General features: G+C 40.8%; 1 protein-coding gene across 4 annotated transcripts in view; it reads right to left on the bottom strand.

Annotated features, from left to right (window-relative positions):
• The window catches only part of DIAPH3 (diaphanous related formin 3), a 556,147-nt gene extending 535,729 nt beyond the window's left edge, over window positions 1-20,418 (bottom strand). For all 4 annotated transcript variants that reach the window (XM_065896255.1, XM_065896254.1, XM_065896253.1 and 1 more), the window contains exon 1: window positions 20,239-20,418. In XM_065896255.1, coding sequence (XP_065752327.1) covers window positions 20,239-20,418 — 180 coding nt within the window. The remainder of the gene's footprint in view (window positions 1-20,238) is intronic.
• Between the last annotated feature and the right edge of the window lie 3,651 nt (window positions 20,419-24,069).

Consider the following 24,069-nt stretch of genomic DNA (forward strand, 5'->3'; position numbering starts at 1 on the left):
TCACTACATCACAAGCACAAATCCTTTTGACACAAATTCAATTTCTGTGGCAACAATAATATATTGACTTAGCTTTATTTTTCTACTTTGACACTTATTAATGTCAGAAATAAAAGAAATCTATCATTTTTCCTTATTATAAATGTAAACTATCTCATGCCATCTTAAGAAAGCTAAGGTAGGGCTTCCCTGGTGGCGCAGTGGTCGAGAATCTGCCTGCCAATGCAGGGGACGTGGGTTCGAGCCCTGGTCTGGGAGGATCCCGCATGCCACGGAGCAACTGGGCCCGTGAGCCACAACTGCTGAGCCTGCGCGTCTGGAGCCCGTGCTCCCAACAGGAGAGGCCGCGATAGTGAGAGGCCCACGCACCACGATGGAGTGGCCCAGGCTTGCTGCAACTGGAGAAAGCCCTTGCACAGAAACGAAGACCCAACACAGCCAAAAATAAATAAATAAATTTAAAAAAGAAAGCTAAGATAAATATCACTCACTTGATAACTCAATGCAAATGAAGACATGATAACAAAGTATAAGAAATAAGACATGATTGCTCAAGTAAGACCTAGTCTCATAATCCTTTTTTTCTTTTTTCTTTTATTTATTTATTTGTTTGTTTGTTTATCTGGCTGTGCTGGGTCTTAGTTGTTGTACGCAGGCTCTTTCGTTGCGGCATGCGGGATTCTCTCTAGTTGTGGTGCGGGGGCTCAGTAGTTGCAACACACAGGCTTAGTTGCCCTGCGGCATGTGGAATCTTAGTTCCCCGACCAGGGATCGAACCCACGTCCCCTGCATTGGAAGGTGGATTCTTAACCACTGGACCACCAGAGAAGTCCCTCATAACCCTATTTTTCTACTACACAATACAATTAGGCTGCCAACATGTGCAAGACACTATATTAAATACAAAGAAGACCCACCCAGTGGTTAAGAATCCACCTTCCAATGCAGGGGACGCAGGTTCGATCTCTGGTCAGGGAACTAAGATCCCACATGCTGCGGGGCAACTAAACCCACGTGCTGCAACTACTGAGCCTGCGTGCCACATCTAGAGAGTCCACATGCTGCAACTACAGAGCCCAATCGCTCTGGAGCCTACACGTCACAACTACTGAGCCTATGCACTCTGGAGCCCACGTGCCACAACTAGAGAGCTCACATGCTGCAACTACTGAGCCCGTGTGCTCTGGAGCCCGAGCACCACAACTAGAGAGAAGCCTGCGCACCACACCTAGAGAGAAGCCACACACCACAACTAGAGAGAAGCCCACACACCGCAACAAAGAGCCTGCATACCACAACTAGAGAGAAACCAAACGCCACAACTAGAGAACTCACGTGCCACAACTACTGAGGCCGTGCACTCTGGAGCCTGAGCGCCATAACTAGAGAGAAGCCCACGCACCACAACTAGAGAAAAGCCATGCACCACAACTAGAGACAAGCCCACATGCTGCAACAAAGAGCCTGCACACCACAACTAGAGAGAAGGCATGTGCCACAACTAGAAAGCTCATGTGCCGTAAGTACTGAGCCCATGCACTCTGGAGTTTGAGCGCCACAACTAGAGAGACGCCCGCACGCCACAACAAAGAGTCCACACACTGCAACAAAAGATCCCACGTGCCAGAACTAAGACCTGCTGCAGCCAATAAATAAATAAATAAATAAATTTTAAAAGAAAAAAAGAAGAGTGCTAGGAGGTAGAGTCAGAGACATAAGGGATGGGGGGCTGTCTAGGGCCAATATATATATATATATATATATATATATATATAAAAAGAGGACCCAGTCCCTGCCCTTATGAGCTTACAACCAAAGGAGCAGCAAGACAAGTAGATGAATAACCAAAATGCAAGACAGTGGGATAAGCACCATAACAGAGGTATTTAATGCTGACAGGAAGAAAAGGCAGCATTGTTAATCATATGTGCATGAATACTTGCTAACGAACATGCAAACATTATAGCAATGATCTAAACCTAAAGTCAAATTAAGCCATGATTTAGGTAAAAGTGGTAGTACAGAATTTGTCATTTTTACACAATGACAGATTCCTAAAACATTCATTCATTCAACAAATATTAAACATTTCTATGTATTGACAAGGGAACCATCAGTAAATAAAACAAAGATTCCTGTCCTAAAGAAGCTTACCTTCTATTGGGGAACAGACAACAAACACATTAATAAGTTATAAAGGATGTTAGAAGGTGATGAGAGCTCTGCTAAAAATGAAAATTAGCACAAAGTAAGGCAGGCCCAGAAAGCAGGGTTGCAATTTAAAACGTGGGAATTGGGGTAGGCATAAGTCTGAATGGGAAGGTGGCATCTGAGCAGACTGGAGCGGACTAAGGAATCAGGGAAAGTGTTTCAGATAAAAGAGCAGGGAGAACAATGGCCATTAAGAAAGAGCACCTCTAGGGTTCAGGGAAGGAGGGAGCCAGTGTGGCAACAGCAACATGAAACAAATCAAAGAGGAAGGAGGGGCAGATCCATCCCAGGCCATCTTAAGGACATGGGCTTTTATTCTTCTAACAGAACAGTCACAAATGTTTATGCATAAAAACATGTTATAAGTAATCAACTTAACTAGTAAATAACAGTTGAATCCACTTTGCCAGCAGCTCTGCTTTGCTGGGTGTCAGTTGTATTGGACCACCCTCCTTTCAGCTGCTGGGGCCTCTCACATGCTGTGATTTTTCTTTGGGGCTGAGAACTCCAAGCAGTGGCAGTTTCCCAGCACCATCCCTACAGCCAGCATGTTGCCTGGGCCTCAGGAGACTGACAGCTAAAGGGGAGAATACAATGTGAGGGAAGAAAACAGACTGAGTAGGTATTGCACATATAAATTTACAGTAAGGGTGGGTGAACCTTCAGTATCATCAAGAAATGAAGATCCCAATTCCGTCGCCCATAGCCCTTTTGTTTACAGTTTCTTGGCCCTGGTCCGGGAAGATCCCACACGACCTTCCCGCGGAGCAACTGAGCCCGTGCGCCACAACTACTGAGCCCGCACTCTGGAGCCCGTGCTCCACAACAAGAGAAGCCACCGCAATGAGAAGCCCGCGCACCGCAACGAAGAGTAGCCCCCGCTCGCCACAACTAGATAAAGCCCACGTGCAGCAACGAAGATCCAACGCAGCCAAAAATAAAATAAATAAATAAAAGTTACCCAAAAAAAGGAGTTGACCCACTGAGTCATTCTTATTCCTTTCAGGTGGTGATGGGGAAGCTAGTCATGTAGGTAAGAGACCCCCAGCATGAACAAACTTGGGGCATCCTGGTACCAAAATGCTTTGCATGAATGCCGGTGGTGGTTCAAGACCTGCGGACAGCACGTGTCCTGTGTGTCAGCCTATGCCTGAGATCGCCAGACCCCTTTCACTGCATATCCTTCTGCTATTGCTGTGCTATATCCTTATTCTGTAATAAAAATGTTCTGTGTATATAAAAAAAAAAATTCCTTTGCGTCATTGATCACTCACTGTCTTGCAGTTTGTGGGTTTGTCTTTTTTTTCTTCTTTCCTTTTTTTTAACAGTGGCAGGGACCTTGTTTCCCTTATCTTTGAACTCCTAGACATATCACAGCACAGGGAACATTTAGGCCAGTGGTTTTCCAATCTGAATATGAGAATCACCTGAAGAGTTTTTGTTTTCTTTTCCTAATACAAGTACCTGAGTAATATACCAAACCAACTGAATCAGAATACCCAAAGATAGGGCCTGCCATAAGTACTTAAGCTACCCCCAAGGTGACTCTAATATACAGCCAGGGTTAGAAACAACTAAATTGGGCAAGCTCAGTCTTCCAGTGCCTAGCATCACCAAAGTCCCACATGTGCAGATATGGCAGACACCTGTTGGGTTTATCTGTCTCGTGCACACAATCCCTTCTCTATGTCATAGGGGTGGGACCAGCAATCTTCATCATTCTTTGTGAGCCAGCCCTGCCACAGCTGAGGTGAGCAGAGGTCAACACTTAAATCCAAGCAAAGCCAATTAAATCCTCACTCTCCCAGAAATGTGGACTTGGGATTCAGAGATGAGAATCAGGACCAAGAACATATATGTATACCTGGAACTGTGAGACTCTGGGCTTGGCTGTGTGAAAATCAAGGTAGCAGAAGCGATACAATGCAGAGATACAACAGTGGAGCAATGCCTGGTAAGAAGCACCACAAAAATGTATGATCCCAGAAAAGGGAATGAGACAAGCTGCCCGTTTTCAGTTCTCAGCTCCAATCCAAGTGAAGCAGCTAAACTCACTGTGCTTGATCCCAGGCGATAGCCCTGTGCATCTTTACAACTGCCCTTTCTAAGGTTAAACTAGATATTGTTATGTTCCTTTAAGCCAAAAGAGGCCTTGACTGAGACAGAACCCAAGATGCAAAATAGATCCCTAAGTAACCATATCATATAGCCCACATCATCACCATTTCCACCGTCACCTACTGAGCATTACCATAGTTACTAATACACCCAACAATCCTATACATCAGCCATTATCCCATCTTACCGATCAGTAAATTGAGTGTCACAAAAGTGATCTGCCAGAGCGGATGAGTGGCCGGGCTGGGAATGGAACCTTGGTCACTGTGACCCCAAACCCAGGCTCAATTTCCTTCCCTTCCCTTCCCTTCCCTTCCCTCAGTCCTCGCCGCTCCGTGGGACAGCAGCTGTTTCAAACCTAGGGAGGAAGACTTACAGTAGAAATGAAGCAGTTTCTGAGTTGTTTATGAGGCAAAGGAATTGGAAATGAAATCTTAACAAGAAAGATAAGCATAGGGCTTCCCTGGTGGTGCAGTGGTTAAGAAGCCACCTGCCAATGAAGGAGACACAGGTTCAAGCCCTGGTCCGGGAAGATGTCACATGCCACGGAGCACCTAAGCCCCTGAGCCACGACTACTGAGCCTGTGCTCTATAGCCCATGAGCCACAACTACTGAGCCCACATGCCACAACTACTGAAGCCTATGCACCTAGAGCCCGTGCTCCGCAACAAGAGAAGCCACCACAATGAGAAGCCCACTCACCGCAACAAAGAGTAGCCCCCACTCACCATGCGCAGCAGTGAAGACCCAACACAGCCCAAAAAAATAAATAAAATAAAATAATAAAATAAATAAAAAGAAAGATAAGTATAATTCCAATTGAACGGTTATTAAGTGTTATAACACTGAGTACAAAGTCTTATCTTAAAAGTTGAGGTGATAAGAAGCTGGGGGGATTGTAATTTCTGAAAACTGACTAACACAAAAATATATGTTTTGCTAGGGAGTTTCCCCCTTTATTTTTTTTAAAGTTGCTTAAGTGTAAAATAGAAATGTAATCAATAGTTTTTATATTTTTATTTGTAGAATTTAAGCGTTAGTACATGCCACAAGCCTTATACACCATGTCCTTCCAAATCAGACTAAACATGAGCCACAAAAATATCCACATTTCAAAATCTCATTCAAAAAAACACACACACATACTTGTCCGAAATTAATTACAGGGCAAAAGCTAAATAAAGAAAATTTAATTTTTAACTTATTGATGGTTAAACTCTTTTTTAAATAATTAAATCACCACTAAGTTTTCCTGCATAATTTGATTACTACTCTTTATTACTACCCTCTAAATTGGTTTGTCACTTAAGTCAAAAAGGTGATTGCATATTTACAAATTTAATATCTGAAAAAGGAGGAAAAAGCACAATTCCAGCTCTTACATGCAGTCCCAGTACTATACATAAAATGTGGTTATGTTTTACATCTCTTAGAAAGACTAACCAAGCCAGATATCATTATTGAGCATCTAAGCTAACAAAACATCATGCCCGGCCTGGTATATAAAGAACTATAAAACACAGCACCTGCCCTGAAGGAGTTTACAATTCAATAGGTTCTAGAGGAAAACATAAATAACCTGGGTCACTTATTTTCCCTTTTCAGTGATTCAAAAATAGTGTAACATAAGTAACCATCACGCCACTGCTACACACGCAGAAATACATGGGTTCCTCACCTTAATACTTTTCACTGCACTTCTCACCCAAAGAAATTTGGGGAATTTGGAGAGAAAAATCCTTGAATGGGGTTACATACAGAGCAGTCCAATACTATATCAAACTTACACTATGTCACACGATGACATAGTGAAATTCCAACACATAAAATTCTATCTCACAACTTAGGTTTTGAACACACCAATTTCTGTAGTCAAGCTGCAGGCTCAAGAAACTACAGCCTAAACTGCCCTTGGCAATCTTCCAACAACACCAAGGAGACTTCAGTGATGACTCTCTAGTAATAACCCAAGTATATTTGTAAAGGACTTCTGAAAACACATAGTTTCATATTGATTCATATTCATAATTTCACATTTCATATTGATCATCGCACGATTCAAACACACTAATAAAACGAGTCAACAAGGTTTATGGGGAAGTCAGCAGCTGACAGCAACAGGCACGGGAAGGCCCCCAGTGACCCTAATAACCTATTGCAAATGACCAAGGACTGCGGGTATAACTTACATATAACATTGTGTAAGTTAAAGACATACAATGTGTTGATCTGATACATTTATATTTTGCAATATGATTGCCACAGTAGCTTTAGCTAACCACCTCTATCACTTCACATAATTATCATTTCTTTTTTGTGTGGAGAACACTTAAGATCTAGTCTCTTAGCAACTCGGAAGTTTATGATACAGTATGGTTGACTATAATCACTATGCTATACATTAGATCTCCAGAACTTATCTTCTGATTGTAAGTTTATACCCTTTAACTCATCTCCCCAAAGTTTATCTCCCTTAACACATTCCCCCACCCTTCTTTTTCAGATTCCACATATAGGTAATATCATATAGTATTTGTCTTTCTCCCTCTGGCTTATCTCACTTAGCATAATGCCCTCAAGGTCCAACCATGTTGTCACAAAGGGCAGAATGTCTTTCTTTCTCACAGGTGAATAAACATTCTATTGTGTGTGTGTGTGTGTGTATATATATATATATATATATATATATACCATATCTTCTTTATCCATTCAACTGTTGATGGACACTTAGGTTGCTTCCATATCTTGGCTATTGTGAATAATACTGCAATAAACATGGGAGTCCAGGTACCTTTTAGAGGTCCAGTTTTCGTTTCCTTTGGATATATACCCAGAACTAGGATTGATGAGTCATATGATAGTTCTATTTTTAATTTCTGGAAAACCTCCGTACTGTTTTCCATAGTGGCTGAACCAGTTTACATTCCCACCAACAGCGCACAAGGGTTGCCTTTTCTCCACATTCTCACCAACACTTGTTCTCTCCTCTTGATGACAGCCATTCTAACAGGTGTGATCCCATGCCTGTTTCTGTCATCGTTGATGTTGTTTTGCTCATAAACCCATCATTGAGGGTAGCTTCAGAGGCTAAGAAAGTGTATCATCTTTGCCTGAACAAGATGTACAAGTTATCCAGCAGGAATAAACTGTCACATCATTGGAAGGCAGTCTGACCTGTAGATGGCCTGTGCCTGAGGCCACAGGCAGTCCATTTAAACATGAATGTGGGCCAAAGTCTAGCATTAGCCACTAGCCACATATGGCTATTTCAAAAGTTAATTCAAATTAAAAAGTCAGCCCTTTGGTAGTATTAGCCACATATGACTAGTGAATATCAAATCGGACACAGCAGAACAGAACATTTCCATCATCACAGAAAGTTGTACTTAACAGCACTGATCTAGGTGGTAGTAAAAGCTAATGAAATGAATGAGCTCATGCTGGAAGGAGGTATCAAGTAAAAAAAGTAAAAGATCAAAGAGACAGTACTTGGGAACACTAAGAGGGTAGGAAGAGGGATGAGCAAAGATTAGAAGAGAAGAATAAGTTACAGCAAAGGTTTGAAGAAGTGAGGGATCAGTGCTAATACCTTGACATCTAGTAAGACGAAGCTTGAAAATCAGCCACTGGGTTGGCAGTTGTTGATCTGCCAAAGCAATTTCAGTGGAATGACAGAAGCAAAGACAGGTTGAGGAGCCTATGGGAGGTGTCTGAATCCCTCCCTTATGAGCGCACTCTACCCTCGGCCGATGCCATCATGACAGCAGCAGCAAGATAAGAGCTATTTAGTACTTACATGTTAACCCCCATTATAACACATTGAAACATCATGTCTAACCTATAATACGGGTACTACTGTTCCCACATCATAGATGAAGAAACAAACAACAACAACAAAAGTAATTTCCCAAGGTCACACAGCTACCAATTTCAGAGCCAGGACTTAAACCCAGGTTAACTTCAGGGCCCGAGTTCTTTAAAATTACACAATATGGACTCCCTGGTAATACCACACACTTGGTCTGTACCACTATTCTCCATGCCAGACTGAATGGGAGCCTCTTGAAGTCAAGAACCAAACTGTACCCACCTGTGCTATGCTTGGTATTAAAGGCCATTCAAATATTTACAGAATAAATGAAAACAGTTAATTCACAGAATTTGGCTATAAGGGAAGGAGACAGCATGGTATTGAGTGGGTCACAGGGTCATGGGAAAGTTGGAGAGGGAGGTTGTTTGGTTTTGCTTCTGCTTTTTCTTTCAGAATGGAAGATATCTGAGCATTCTTACAGGATGGAACCTGTGAAGAGTGAAACAGCTTCATGGAATGGGACTGGATCAAGATCAGTGGCAAAGGGATTAACCTTGAATAGAAAAACAGACACTTCTTCTGTGGATATTGGAAGAGAAAGGATGAAGAGTTGCAGATATAGAAGATTACAGCAGCAGTAGCAGGAAATTGAGCCAGTTCAAGCAGTACGGCCTTTATTTTCTCTCTGAAGAATGTGTCAAGGTGAGTGTGAAGAGTCATGAGAAATCATCTCTAAGATCATTTCAGCAAATGCTGTGGCATGTTCCTGTGCAGTATCAAGTGGGAGCTTCACACACACAGAGAATATCATTAAAGGATCCAAAAGAAAATGATAAAAGTCATCATTGCCTCTGTATGGGGAAAATCTGAACTGGTGGTCTAGGATGTAAGGGAGTCTTAGTGAATTTCACTCTGAACTCATACACTGTTGGGCTTTTTAAGAGTTTCATACATTACTTTTTCAATTTAAAAAACGATTTACAACAAAAAGGAATCAGGCCCATAGAGAAGGTAAAAAGAGTGAATACATACAGTCTCAGCATAAATGCTGAGAGAAGTAAAAAAGGACGTAACCAAAAAGCTAGTTCAAAGCCAGGACTCTGGCCCAGCCTGGCTGCGTTCACATCCATCATTCCCTGTTCCCAGCTGCAGCACCTCAGGACCATCCCAAACCTCTCTCCCTGCCTCAGTTCCATCAAGTGTAACACAAGGGTACCTACTTCAAAGCATTGTATTAGGACTAAGTGATTAAAAGAGTATCCAGCCCACCAAGAGAGCTGAATTAGCATAGCTGTCATGATGATGACTGTGATCAACATCTCTGAAGACCGTGCTAATCAGTGAGTCTGTAGATTCCTGATGTCTAAGGGCGTCAGTTCACAGAGCTGGAGGGGTTTCCACCAGGATGCAGAAGCACGGGTCAGCCACAGAGAAGCCTATCAGGTGTTCCAGGCTTGGAGATAGGAGGCAAGTGGACAAGAAGGCCAGAGCTGCTTTATTTATTTATATTCTACCCTTATGGCAGGTTTGAGGAGGCGAGGAACGTGAAGGCATCCTAGTTCAAAAGGAAGCCCTGGGTTACTTTCATAGGGTGTGGGTTTAGTGTAGAGCAAGTGTTGTCAGCAGGAGGCTGACAGAGAAAGAAAGAGAGGCAAGGTCAAGGGATGGAGGTCTAGATAAAACAGAAAGGAGGGGATATATGTCCAGGGACCAAGTCCTTGGCATGTTCCCCACTGGAATTAAGGTCAGGTCCCTGGACACAATGCAGGCGTCCAGCAGGAATGGAGGAAGGAGGAGGGAGGGGGGAAGCAGAAGAAAGGTCAAAATGCTGTCAATAACTGAGATCATGTCAGCATGCCCTTCAAGATGTCCAGCCTGAGAGAATTCAACACTACATAGATGAATCTCCCCTATTTTGGGGTTCGGGAACCAAAAGAATAAAACTACAGTCTCCACTTACAAAGTTGCAACTTACGATGATGTGAAAACTATACTCATTCAATAGAAACTGTACTTCAAATTTTAAATTTGATCCTTTCCTAGGCTAGTGATAGATAGGTGGTAGGATACTCCCTCGTGATGCTGGGCGGAGAGCAGCCGCAGCTCCCATCAGCCATGCGATCACGAGAGAAACAATCACCTCTGGACCCACACAACCAGGCTGTTTTTCACTTTCAGTACAGTATTCAATACATGAGATATTCAACACTTTATTATAAAATAGGCTTTGTGTTAGATGAGTTTGCTTGACCTTAGGCCAATGTTAAGTTTTCCGAGCACGTTTAAAGTAGCCTAGGCTAAGCTATAATGTTCAGTAAGTTAGGCATATTCCATGCATTTTTTATTATATTTTCAACTTACAACAGGTTTATTGGGTCCCAACCACATGGTAAATCCAGAAAGATCTGGAATAACAACTGTCATGTATTAACTCTTAGGCTCTGTGCCCAAGCTATTGTAACATGCATTACCTCAACTAATCATCACAATACTACGATTATCTATTCCATTTTACAGATAGGATAACTGAGGCACAGAAGTTAATTCTCCCAAGGACATACAGCCATATTTGAATCCAGCCCAAGCCCTCTTTATCACAGTGGTTGGAGGGTTGGAGGGGGTGTGTCTAAAGCCACGCTGCCAGGCCCCTGGAGGAGCTTGAGTCGGCAGGTTCAGTTCTCCAATGACCAGATGTTTCTGGTAGTCTTTACATGGCCTCAAACACCACCACTGCAATCTTTTATAAAAATAAAATAGACATTTAGGGTATATCAATATTATTTAAATTAAAATTAATCATGAATAGATTAATGAACCAGGTGGTGTAAGGTTACAAGAGTAGTTTTGCATAGATTTTCAATTAGCCAAGTGTTCACATCATAAGCTCAAGCTATATCAGGCACCACCATGAGAGAAAGTGACTTCCAAAAGCTTACAAACATTTGCATACAGCAACTGAAAGCAGGCTCGAGATAACATATCAATAGGAGCAAAATGATACCCTCAGAAGATAGGATGAGTGCAGTTATAACATGGTTTTAATGAAGACCATCACTCTTTTAAAGAAATGAAGCTGTCATACTGAGTTTTCTGAATGTAGATTATGTGCATTCTATTTTTCATTTCATTCTCGGGCTGTCAATTTTTCATTAGAAATGAATTGTAATTGTCTTTATGAATTTGCATTCTATCCAATGTTTTTATAAACAAAAACAGTTTAATACTATAGTACAGTCCATAATCAATGTCACCAATTTGTAAATCCTGGTTAAAAACTGAATGTTACAAAGTTTCATTTTATGACACCCAAATAGCCGCCTCAGGAAAATGCAGCAATTACAGGATAAACTCCCCCGCATCTTGGGAAGACACCTCACAATAAAATTGCTAAAGAAATGTAACATTACAGATCTTACAATTAGATTAATCCATGTATCTTACTGAGAGTTTCAAGAAATTCTACACCTTAACCCCAGAAAAGCATATACTTTTTTTTTTCTTTTAACATCTAGAATGACCTAGAATTAGCAATAATTTCCTTGGAGAGCTTTGAGCAGGTTATTTAGCCATCTTTAATCCATGAAGGTTTGACGTAGACCACAGCTACTTGGGTATACCCCAAGGCCCTCAGCACACAGGATGCTCTGAGTACATGTTTGATACATTAAATCCCAGTGCCCCCTTATTTCTGTTATTTAAGATGGGCTATGATGCTCAAAGATGGAGAGATTAGAAAGTTATGGATATTAATTCCATTCATGGATCTATTTTAGGGAAAAATACCCTTTTTTCTGGTATTTAAGATGGGCTATGATGCTCAAAGATGGAGGGATTAGAAGGTTATTAGGTATTAATTCCATTCATGTATCTATTTTCACGAAAAGAGAGAGATATATATTGGAACCCCCACAACAACAACAAAAATACTAATCAAAAATTTTTTAAAAATTAAATCTAGTAAGCCCTTACTTCAAAGAAATGAAGAGTAAATATTATAAGGAGATATAAATAGAAAGGAAGAAATGAACATTTCAATAGAATTTATGATGTTTCATTTCTGAAGCTTACTGGTGAGCAGTTACATTGTGTTCTATACCTCTTTTGTAAGAAAGTATATTGTTTAAAGATTGCAAGGGAAATGTTGACCCTTAGAAAAGCACTTAGAGGTAAACTGTTTTAAAGCACATTGTATGCATCCTTCACTACTGATAAATACTTACTAATCACTTTTCGCTCTTCACGAAACAAAAGACTAAACAAAGGTGCAAAACCTTTGCCTGTTCAAGGACTCTCCTAACGTCTTGTCTTAAGGCATCTCCAGGTTCCTCAAACTGAGGTCTGCAGGGCCCTTCCACAGACTCTCCGATTCTATCAGACTTTTGAAACTTTGTATTTTTCCAAGATTATATTAAACGTTAGAAATAAAGCAAGCACGTTCTGTACAATCTGAATGACCCCTCTAGAACCTCGTTCCATCAGGCACTTTTGGTGACCATGCCTGCATCTGTGTGCTCTACCAATATGGTATCAGCAGGCCCAACAACATGGACATCATGCCACGTACGGTTCACAAGCTCCTGCACTTAAGAAGAATTCAGTTTCGAAAAGTTCTAATTCCAAAATGACACTATTCAAGGAACGATATACCCAAAGCTATGGAAAGTTAAATTTCAAGAGAAAAATGAATATAGAGGCTGGTGGTCTTGGCTCCAATTCTTTATGCTCTTTATCAACAGTTTCATATAATTTACTAAAAAAAAAAAAAAAAAAAAAAAAATTTACATATGGCTCTTTTCTTTTTATCATAAGAGTTCATTACTTCACCCAGAACCTCAAGTCCAGACCTTGTGAAAATAACAGGGATGTTAGATAACAGGCCTCCACCAACAGTGTGCAGCCAGATCTTTGGAGCCATCAGTCTGTGCTTAGCCTCCTCAGCTCTGGAATTCCATTTCTACCCAAGAGTCAAGTTGACAAAAAGGAAAACAGCAAACCACACACATATCTTTCCAGTATTAAATCCAACAGTGATGACTTAATTTCAACAAAAATAATTATCAATCACATGAATGTTGTTAATTTAAATTTTATGGGTTTTATACCTTTGTTTTGGATTTTATATGTAAATCTGTTTTGTAAAAGAGCCATAAGCATAAAGAGTTATACTTGGTTTTATATCTATACATATATAAGTAACATTTTTACTATCATTCAATCCACAATGGAGTATCACAAGAATTTTTTTTTTTCTAAGTTTGAGGTCATTTCCTTTGCCAGTTTCTTTTTGTAAGTTTCGTTGGTACCTAAGTTTCATAGTTGCATAAAACTCGTTTTACAAATAAGAACATACCCCTCAGAAAGCTCCAGAAACTTGCTCTGACCTTTCAGCCATAAGAACCAGAAGTCTGCATTAATGCACATGTCACCACCTGACCTGCCAGGATAAGACCTGGGAACAGAATGCCTCCGCCTCAACGTGAGGAAAAAGTCTGCTCCAATTAAGATTTCCCAGTATAAGAAAGTTATTCCAATATCCAATGTAACATCCCCAATGCCCTAAAATCTAGACCAAAATTGTACTACTACTACTACTATTACTACTAATGATGACAACAACAAACCTATAAATGGTAAATATTTAGAGGTTACAGTGCTGTTACAGGTCCTGTTCTCCGCCCATCACATTAACTTTTAATCTTCCCAACAACCCCATTTTACACATGAGGAAACAGGCACAGAGAGAGGCTAAGTTCACCCAAGTTCACACAGCTAATATGTGACATAGCTGGAATCGAAGCCCTAAAAATGGTACAAGTCACTGCTTGTAAACATCATTCATAATGCCTCTTCTACAAAAAACTGTGAGAAAGGTTGGCAGTGGGTCCTTTGAAGAATAAAATCTATGGCAAAGCATTTCCGAGTACTTTTCATTAATTAGATAGAAACTTGAATACTCCAGCACCAAAACTTAACTTACTGAAACTCTTAAATTCTCCTCTAAGTTAATAATGATTATGTGATTTGCTATTTGAGAAAATTACTCCCAGTGGTAAGGTATTTCAATGCCACCCTGCTGCTATTGAGAGAAAGTTACCTTTGTAGATCCTGTTCAAAGAAGGCTCATGCTTTGATCCTTAATATCTCATAAAGTAAAAGGTTATGCTTAATCTATATTTTATAGACCTAAAAGTCAAATTAGTTTCTGGGATAAACAAGCAGAGTGTGATGGTAAGCATATTCTGTAGCATTCATTTCATTCCTAGTTTGGAGGATACTATGTGCTGAGTTAAAGACAATTACGTTAGTGTAATACATAACAGTTTTTTCTTGTATTATTCTGCAAGCATAAACAAGTTATACACAGGTTAATTTACATTCTAGGTAAAAAGCCAATTTTAAATCCAATCTATAAGGCAGTAAATATATAAAGATTCTAGGACACAGCAATAAAGTTATGCCATATAGTAGAGTTAATTTAAGACAACAATAATAAAAACATGACAAATTTTCACATTCTACCAACTGCGCAAAGGTATTTCAGGTAACATCTGTTCAGAAGCAATTGTTACAAGACAGACTAGATGAGATGCAAGGTTTCACAGTGCAATAAATGTATGTCAGTTTGCTTCTTCATAATTAAAGACCCAAGTCTTTGAAAAAAGCAATTAAGCCTTGCTCTAAATCTAAGACAATTATCCCTGCTCCCACCCCTTTTTACTCACAAAGAAAAGATCCAGAGTGATCCAGAAGTAATAAATACCATATATTATCTATTTTCAGCAGCTAAATATACTCCCCAAAAGCCACTTGATATATTTTGTTCTCTTGATAAATCATCTATTAACAAATAAAAGTAAACTTATTTTTCCTGTTAGAAGGATAGAAGAAAAGAAAGTCTGGGATGATTCAGAGCAATTTACATTCAACGCTCTGTATCCGCTGGTTCTGAATCTGACTAGTCAACCAAACACAGATCAAAAATATTTGGGGAAAAAAAGTTCCAGGCAGTTCCAAAAAGCAAAACTTGAATTTGCCACACACTAGCAACTATTTACAAAGCATTTACATTGTATTTACAACTATATATATAGCATTTACATTGTATTAGGTATTATAAGTAATCTAGAAATGATTTACTGTAGAATGTGCATAGGTTATATGCAAACACTATGCCATTTTATGTAGGGGACTTGAGCATCCATGGATTTTAGTATCCAAGGAGGGTCCTGGAGCCAACGCCCCGTGGATAACGAAGGACGACTATACTTAGAAGACTGGACTGAATAAAGTGATTTTTACCTTATGAAGGTTTCAGTGCCTGCTAGGTTAGGTGGAATTTTGACATGAATAAAACTCAGGTGCCTAAAGCCTTCAACTAAGAACACCATCTCCAATTCTTGACAGTGTAACTCTAGGACAACTGAGAGCATCACTTTAACTGAGGACTCAATGAAGAAATAAATTCAAAAAGAGCACATAGAAATCACCTGTATCATTATCATACTTGCTTTATGATAATGATACAGCACAGCAAGATGAATGAAGGTTCTAGTCATTATTCCAGGAAACCAAACTGTGGTTATCTAATATTCGCTCAAAGCACAAATCTTCCAAAATAAACGATACCACAGGAAGAGATTTAAATGAATCTGATGGTTCTCCTAAAACATACATTTATGAACTGTGAAACCAAAACTTTCAATGTGGTCATCCTCATAACTGCTGTTAGTTTCCTGTGCCTGCCATAACAAATTACCACAAACCTGATGGCTTAAAACAGCAGAAATGTGTTCAACTGGGCTAAAATCAAGGTGTCAGCAGGGCCGATCTCCCGATATGGGAGAAGGGTTCCTTGCCTCTTCCAGTGTCTGATGGCTGCCAGCATTCTTTGGCATGTGGCTGCAACCCCAATCTCTCTGCCTTGTAGTCACCTCACCTTCTCCCTTTCTGTAGTCAAATCTTCCTCTGCCTCCTTCTCATAAGGAAGTGTGTTTGCATTTAGGGTCCACCCTGATAATCCAGGAAATTATCCCCATTTTTTAAAACTTAATTTAATCATGCCTGCAATGTCCTTTTTTTGTCATAAGGTAACATTCACAGGTTCCAGGAATTAACGTGAATGTTAAGACGTGAATAACTTTGGGAGATCATTATTCAGCCTACCACACCTGCCTCCAAATAAGCCTAAGGAAATAAGGCGAGCAGGCACTATTCTCACCAAGCCCACTACAATTTCAACTCTCAAGTTCCCAGAACAATAAGCAAAAGTTCTCCAACCTGATACCTCTTCCCACCTCACAATCTGCCTATAATCAGGAAATCACTAATTCTATATTCATTAAAGGCATTACTAACTATTATTAATGGTTCCTGAATGAAAAAAGAAGCAATAAAACAGTAAAACTCCCACTAGCACGGGAGAGTAATACAGGATAGGGATTAAGGATGTGTACTCTGAAGCCAGCTTGCCTAGGTTCAAATCCCAGCCTCACCCACTGGCAGCTGTACAACCAAAGGCAATTTAACCTCTGTACCTCAGCTTCCCCTTCTAGCAAACAAGGCTAATTAATATTATCTACCTCATAGGGTTGTTATAAGGATTAAAGCACTTGAAAGTTATGAAGCACCTAGAACAGTGCTCGGCTCACTAAGGTTAACTGTTATTGCTAACAATGACCAAACACAGTAGACATACAGATATTAATGGACATGGTGAAAAACCTCTCACAACCAAAACTGATGGTACTGTAATGACATAACTGGACAATAACAATCTATACAATGGAAACCATGATTAGATAGATGCCAGATTTACACTAAAGTCTGTGAGAACTTAAAGGATATTCCTAATTGAAAAAGAAGAGCTACTCTTCCAGCTTGGATAATGGAATTTACTGGCCCCCTTTCAAAGGGCTGGCACACATCCTAGAGACGGAAATTTCCCCAGAAGCCACACGTCCTGCTCTCACTCTGGATCTGGTGGCCACCACTGTGCGTACTGTGTGTTTCTAATAGTGGGAGGTAAGAATGGAATGCCCAGAATCACTGACAGGCTTTTCACGATGAGTAAGAAACTGTTTTGTTTTGTTCTAGAAGGGAAATAGGACTCGGGTCCAGGTACTGACGCTGTGACCTAGGGCAGGTACAAGTTTAATGATCCTACTGAATTCTATTCACCTTCACAGTCTTCACCCAGGTTCTTGCACTGTCCTTCCAGCCTCCACTCCAGCCTCCCAGTAACTATCCCAGTAACTTAATACACACACACTGCTTGCCATATTCCCTGCTGAAACCAAGTTGGTTAGTTCGCAAGCAGCCCAAAAGAAGTTGATTCATTACGCAGCCAAACTATCCTACGTTTATAATAGACAGACTTCTACTATTTACACACATCTATGGGGAGAAGTTCTATGCTAGAGATGTTTATAAACAATTCAGAAGTAACTTGAGGCCCACAACCAAACATGCAGTAGAAAACAAGGATTTGTTTGTCTGCTTTATCCAGGTTCAAAGTAAAACAGGATTTCAGTGGGGACCAGAGCTCCTGCCTTCTTACACTAAGACAGGAGTCAGTGGCCAGGTTAGCCCTGAGTTCCACTACCAGTCTGTAGCTTTGTGGTTGCAAACACCAAGCACCTACATTATCCCTACTCCTGTCCCATCACCAACCCGCACTACTTGTTCCAGTCAAAAGCAGCTGCCCCAGGCAACTACATGACCTAATGATGACTAGGTGACCTGGAGAGATTCAGGCTAGCTAGCATCACTTCATCCCAAATCAAGAGAAAGCCAAGAACCAACCTGATGTCTGGCAGTACAGCAGACTGAACAACCGAACAATCATTTTTTGAGGCATTGCAGAGATCTCGTGAGGAAGAGGTGGTCTCCAAAGATCACCCTCCAACCCATTAACAAGTGTTACTGGAGTGGGACTGAGAACAGTGAGAAGTAGGCAGACTGGGAAGGGCTGCTCAGAAGGTAACCTTGAGATTGGGATACTGAGTCTAGGCCAGGACAGAGTTAGAGCTGAGCCTGGAACCCCAGGCCCTCTAAGAGTCCAGTTCAATAGGGAGGTGGCACCCCCAGGCTCCTGGTGGAAACAGACTCAGATCATCTCCAGAGAAAACCCTCCCCAGTTAGGCCTCCTAGAAGACAGGTTTAAGACAAAGCAATGAAATTATTGAATTTGCAATTATTGAAATATAAAGTTTAACAAGCGCAGAGGGAGAGACCAAGCTACCATGGGTGCAAGTCAATGTCAGACAGTTCAAAGATGCACATACCAGAACTGCCAAATAAAGAATAAAAAGAGTAAAGTAGGAATTGTCTAAAGAAATAAAGGAATAAGAAACAAGGAATATCAGGAATACAGTAACCAGGCAGATTGGAAAAAGAAGCAAATGGAACTTACAGAAATAAAAAATAATTGATAACACACATATTCACAAGTTAAATAGATTAGACATAGCTGATAACAAAATTAGTGAAATGTAAAATACCAAGAAATTACCATGTAAGCAAGAATCTAAATTAGTTTGCGAGATTACAAAGAATCCAAATTACTTCTAAATTAATTTAAAGTTTTGATTCAAATCAGACCTCTATCTAAAAACACACAGTATTTTAGATGTGTTTATTAAATTTAAGCCTTAAAAGTGTTGTCTTCAGACATTTTTTTCATCTTTACAACATACCTAAGAAATGAAAAACAGCACAGACCCTAGAACTCATATCACCTGATACTTTTCTCAAGGAAACTAAACTTAAATATTATCTTAGGTTCTGTTTTCATGACCTCCGTGCTGGAATGAGTCACAGAAAATTACACTTCATGTATTCTGGAGCACAGAAGTCGGAGACAAAATGGAATGACAACATTAACCCAGATGGTAAACTGTAACAGGAAGAAAAGTCATTGCCCAGTGGATTCTTCTCATATGGGATAGAATCTTTCATTACCAGTCTAACCCTATCTTATTTATTCCTCAGCTCTGTCAAGATAACAATCAACAACATAGTTGATCCTCAGGTGAAATTTCACCATTCCTATGGCCATGTTGATACTTAATTTTGTGTAATTCATCCATGTTGTCCCTCATTTTCAGTATTCCGATACATCTCTTAGCTCTGCTCTCAGTTTTATTCATCTATCATTTTTAATTGTTATATGTAGCTACTCACTCCTCCTCCAGAAGACTTTATTCCCTTAATTTGTGTATCCTGACTTACATTCCTAACAACTTTCATTTGTTCACAGAAGGCACATGCTGTGCTGTAAAATTTCACCTATGACTAAAATGTTTTTCCATATTCCTAAGTAAAATGGAGGGGTTAGTATTAAATTTTCAATTCTGTTGGTCCCACCCCAAATGTATCCACTCTCTATGTGATTAATTTGTGATTTATTTACACACACACAACAAAACAATCTTCACTGTCTATTCTTTCACTAGTTGATGCCAACAGAAAGATTTACAAGGTGCTAATCATGACACTTCCTTTGACTGTTGAAGTGAGTCAGAGAAGCAACCAGAACAGGAGGTTTCAAATACTTAGACTTCTTTCCAAACTAAACAAAACATTCTTTAGCAGTGACCACATGACCCGCCAATTTTAAACGAGCTGTTTCAACTTGGAAAATCATAATCTACTTTTAAAAATTCTTCATGGGACTTAAATATTAAACAGAAAAAGAAATACTATCACCTAAAAGTTCACTTTGATATATCTCATGCCCTCAGATGCTGCGGGGGGAAAGGAAAAGTTTAACTTAAAAAAATGCAAAGTCCATAGTGACGTCAATACTCAGACATTTGAACTGCTTCTCACGTCAGCCTTAAAAAATCTGGGGCAACACGATGATCAGGGTATTTGTCAAAGGATCCAAATAGAATTGGACCCTGCCGTCATAAGTCTACGAAGAGATTGGCAACTCTGACAATCTAGAACAAAATGTAGCCCCCAGTTAGGCCCTGTGGGCCCACCCACGTTGTCAGTCAGGTCAGAGCTGAATGACATTGAAGGACCCGGGACCGAGCCGCAGCCTACCGGCACTGTGGGAGCTGCCCCACCCCCCAGCTTCACCCCCCTAACTTACAAACTTAGGGCGTTTCTCTCCAGGCTCATCGGGGCCTCCGGGCGGCGGAGGGTGCTGGAGGCCCTTCCTGCGCGGCATCTTGCGGTCCCGGCAGCTGCGAAACGAGGCAGAGGAGGGATAGGGGGCCCCGGCGGCCGAGCCCTGCGCCGCGAGGTGCAGCCGTGGCCGGTACCGATCCATGCTTCCCCACAGCTCCGGGGGAGTAGGAGAAGAAAGAAGGCGGCAGCTCTACAAGGCACAGGCGGGAGCCCAGGGGTCTGCGGCGCACTCGCCTTCCCGGTTCCGCCGCCCACGCCGCCAGTTGGGTTCAGCCCAACCGCTGCCACCCGGGCCGCATCCAACACATCCGAAAATTCCCGCCGCCGCTGACCGCCCGGGACCCGCCAATCGCGCGCTGCGCGGTCAGTGACGCTCCCGGGAGCCGCCCCTTCCGGTTAAACAGAAACGTGATTGGCCGTTCCGCCCGTTCTTTTCGCTGTTCAAGCTTCTGTTGGTCCAGGCAGCCCACCTTAAGGGAACTGGGCGGGATTGGGTTTGGGGAAGCGTGGAGAATTTATGGGGAAGTCTCTTGTCTGGGTGTATTTGGAATTTGGAGAATGGGTTCTTGCTAACCTGGGAGTCTGGCGAGACCCGCCCTACACCACCATATGAGCAGCGCTGGGATGTGAAATCATCTGCTAACCTTCTCTGCAAGTCTCGGGAGGTCTCGGTGCGATGGCCACTGAGAAAAGTAGTTCTGGGACCCGTACTTGAAGGGGTGCTAAGCGGGAGAGAACCACAGCGCCCACGGCGCTCCATAAGGATGCTTTCTCGACAGATTGTCAAAACGCCTGCTGAGTGCCGGAGTGCTGCGAGCCCGCTCAGGGTGGCAGAGACGGCCACCAAAAATCAGCGCTGGGCCACGCCCTTAGGGAGCTCACAGTCTAATGTGCTTCACAAATCCTTACACAAATAACAAAATAATGTAAATGTTATAGCAGTTATTTTAAAAGTTCATTGAGAACAAAAGGGAGAGGAATTGACATTAAATCTGAAGGAGGGGATTTGGAAAGACGAAAGGAAGGATGCCTAGATTTTCTCTGAACAGAAAAGAGTGGCAGGACTTTCAGATAAAAGACGTTCCAGGCAGGAGCAAGGCCAAGAGGAGTGAAGATCAAAGAGTTGAAAAAACTTCAAGGGCATGTAATGAAGGGCCTCGAGCGAAACCATTCCGAAGAGTTTATTGTGTATAGCCAAGGTCGAGATACAAGGCCAAAGTTGTTTTCCCACACACAAGCGTGCTTTCTTTCCCCTTTAAAAGCAGTCTCTCCCTTTGAACTATTTCCTTAAGCTACCCATCTTCTTACTCCATGGAGGTGGTGTGGGTAAACATGCAGTACTGATTTGGGTACAAGAAACAACTCTAAGAACTCAGGAGATTAGCACAGAGGTTGAGAAAATGGGCCTTAGTTTCAAGTAAGTCTTCACACTACAGTTTTTTTTTTGGGGGGGGGGGGTTGTTTGTTTGTTTTATGTTTATTTGTTTTTATATTTGTTTACCAAACTTTCTGTGCCAGTCTCTGTCCTCAAAAATCACCTTATTTTTAGGGGAAAGTCCAGGAGAACAGAAAGTTCAGGAGAACTGCAAGTAGTTCCTATGTATTGGTGACCGTTAGACCCAGATGCAAATTTTATTCCCGTTATTTACTAGCTACGTGATGTTGGAGGTGATGTTAAAATTTCTTTCTGTTGCCTTTCCATATGCAAAAGGGGATGATAATAATACCTAACAAGCAGTGTTGTCAGGCTTAAATGAGGTAGCATATGTAAAGTTCTTAGAAATGTCTGTGAAAGCCTCTCCCACCAAAGACCACCAGGAGGAACATGTGTAGTTGAACCAGTGGAGTTTGTTACTCATAAAGAATGAGGACATGCACTATGGGATGGGGTTTCTCAGTAAGAGTCCAGAAAAAGAATGAGAAGGGTTACTCTGTATTTCAGCGCCGTCAGGGATTGCGGACAGTTCGATGAGTGTGTAGCTTAGTAAATCTTATCTAGAAGGATGGCAGGCTAAAGAATGAGGCTAAAGCTGTAACTGACAAAGGAGGAGCAGTCATTGATAGTCTTGGGAGGTTTGGTATTTAGTGATTTGCCCACTGACCTTATTCTGTAAGATTGGTTATTTCCTTGAGAAGAACAACAGGGCCTATCTGTGAGTGTCAGGCCAGCTTCTAAAAACACTGAGGCCCAGCTGGAAGTGGCAACTAGTTCCCTCATGTCAAGGGCTGCTTTTTTCTTTCTCAGGTCCTTGGCATGTAGATGGTACTAAATATAAATAAGCAGGAGCTGTTATAATTGATTTTCAGGCTTTACATAGATCACTCTGACATTTTTCTCATAGAAATTCTTTGCAACCACAATGCACCTGTGAAAATAATACATTTGTCTAAATTTCACATTTTTAAAGTACATTTTATATGTGTTTATTATTTAGACATCGCAACAGTATGCACTGCCCCTCGTTCTGATGTCCCAACAAGAAGGATATAATATACCCTACTGAGTCAACAATTTTGGAAGTGATACCTTGTGCCAGCCTTGGTACCCAGGGCTGGGACAAAGTTGAATGGCACCAAAGGCAGACCTGGAGAAGCTTGGAATCCAGGAATATGTTTCTTTCCTTTATCATATCTGTTCATTCTAAACATCTAGACAATTAGTAATGCAATCCTTGTGAGGGTTCACTCTTAATGACTATATAAGAGAGAAAGTTGTGAAAAGTTGAGGGAAGGGATGGATCATTCCCATTCAAAATTTTTTTTTAGTGACAATTTTATGAGATACCATTTTACCCTCATCAAAGTGGCAAATATTACAAAGTTCCACATCACCAAGTTTTGACCAAGATGTAGGGATTTCTTCGTAGATGATAAGAGTGCAAAACTGGTACAGCCAGTTTGGGCAGCAACTTGGAAACACCTAGTAATGGTGAAGGTACATGTACCTATGACCCAGCAATTCCATGTCTAAAGTCTCCCTGGAGAAGGCAAAGATGCCGTACAAAGTATTTCCTGAACATCTGTAAGAGCAAAAAAGGGTAAAGCATTTAGCCATCCTGCAGTCAGGGAATATCTGGATAAATCTCAAAAATAAAGAGGAAAATCAAGTGGCAAAATATATATATATATACATATATATATAAATGTAATGTGTATGTGCGTGATAACACTGCAAAAACACGAGGGAAATAAACACAACAACGTCCTCTAGTTCCAAAGAGGAAAGGAAGAAAGAAGAAGGAAGGAATTAAAGCTGAAATGTTATAGCTGAAGTATTGGTAAATGTTTTTATCTATTAAAAGTGAAACATCTGAAGTAAATCTAGCAGAATGTTAACACATTTAATCTCAATGGTGGGTATATTTGTGTCTATTTTATTTTTTATTATTTTCTGTAATTTTCTGTTTATTGGAAATGTTTCATATTAAGGATTTTTTGGGGGGTTGAAAATAAGTTTTTTATATATAAGGTTTTTAACAAAATACATAAGCTAACAGAAATAAAGTAACTTTAGAAATAGCTCCCTTAACTCTTCCTATTCCTTCAGAAAATTTTAGTTTGTTGGCATTGAGACCACAATGAGCTGTTAAGTTCATGTAAGGAAAAATTAATTTTCTTTTAGGATGACTTTAATTTTTAATTTTGAGTAATCAGTCATATTTCCTCCTCCACCTGCCTTTCCACTTTTTTTTCTGTCCTCTCTTCTCACATGAATTTCCCTTCTCTCCCTTAAATTAGCACAGAGGTGGAGAGCTAGGAAACAAGGAAAACCGCTACATTTCCCTCTTTCAGT

The sequence above is a fragment of the Phocoena phocoena genome, chromosome 18 (assembly GCF_963924675.1).
Source record: "Phocoena phocoena chromosome 18, mPhoPho1.1, whole genome shotgun sequence".
Classification (NCBI taxonomy): Eukaryota; Metazoa; Chordata; class Mammalia; order Artiodactyla; family Phocoenidae; genus Phocoena; species Phocoena phocoena.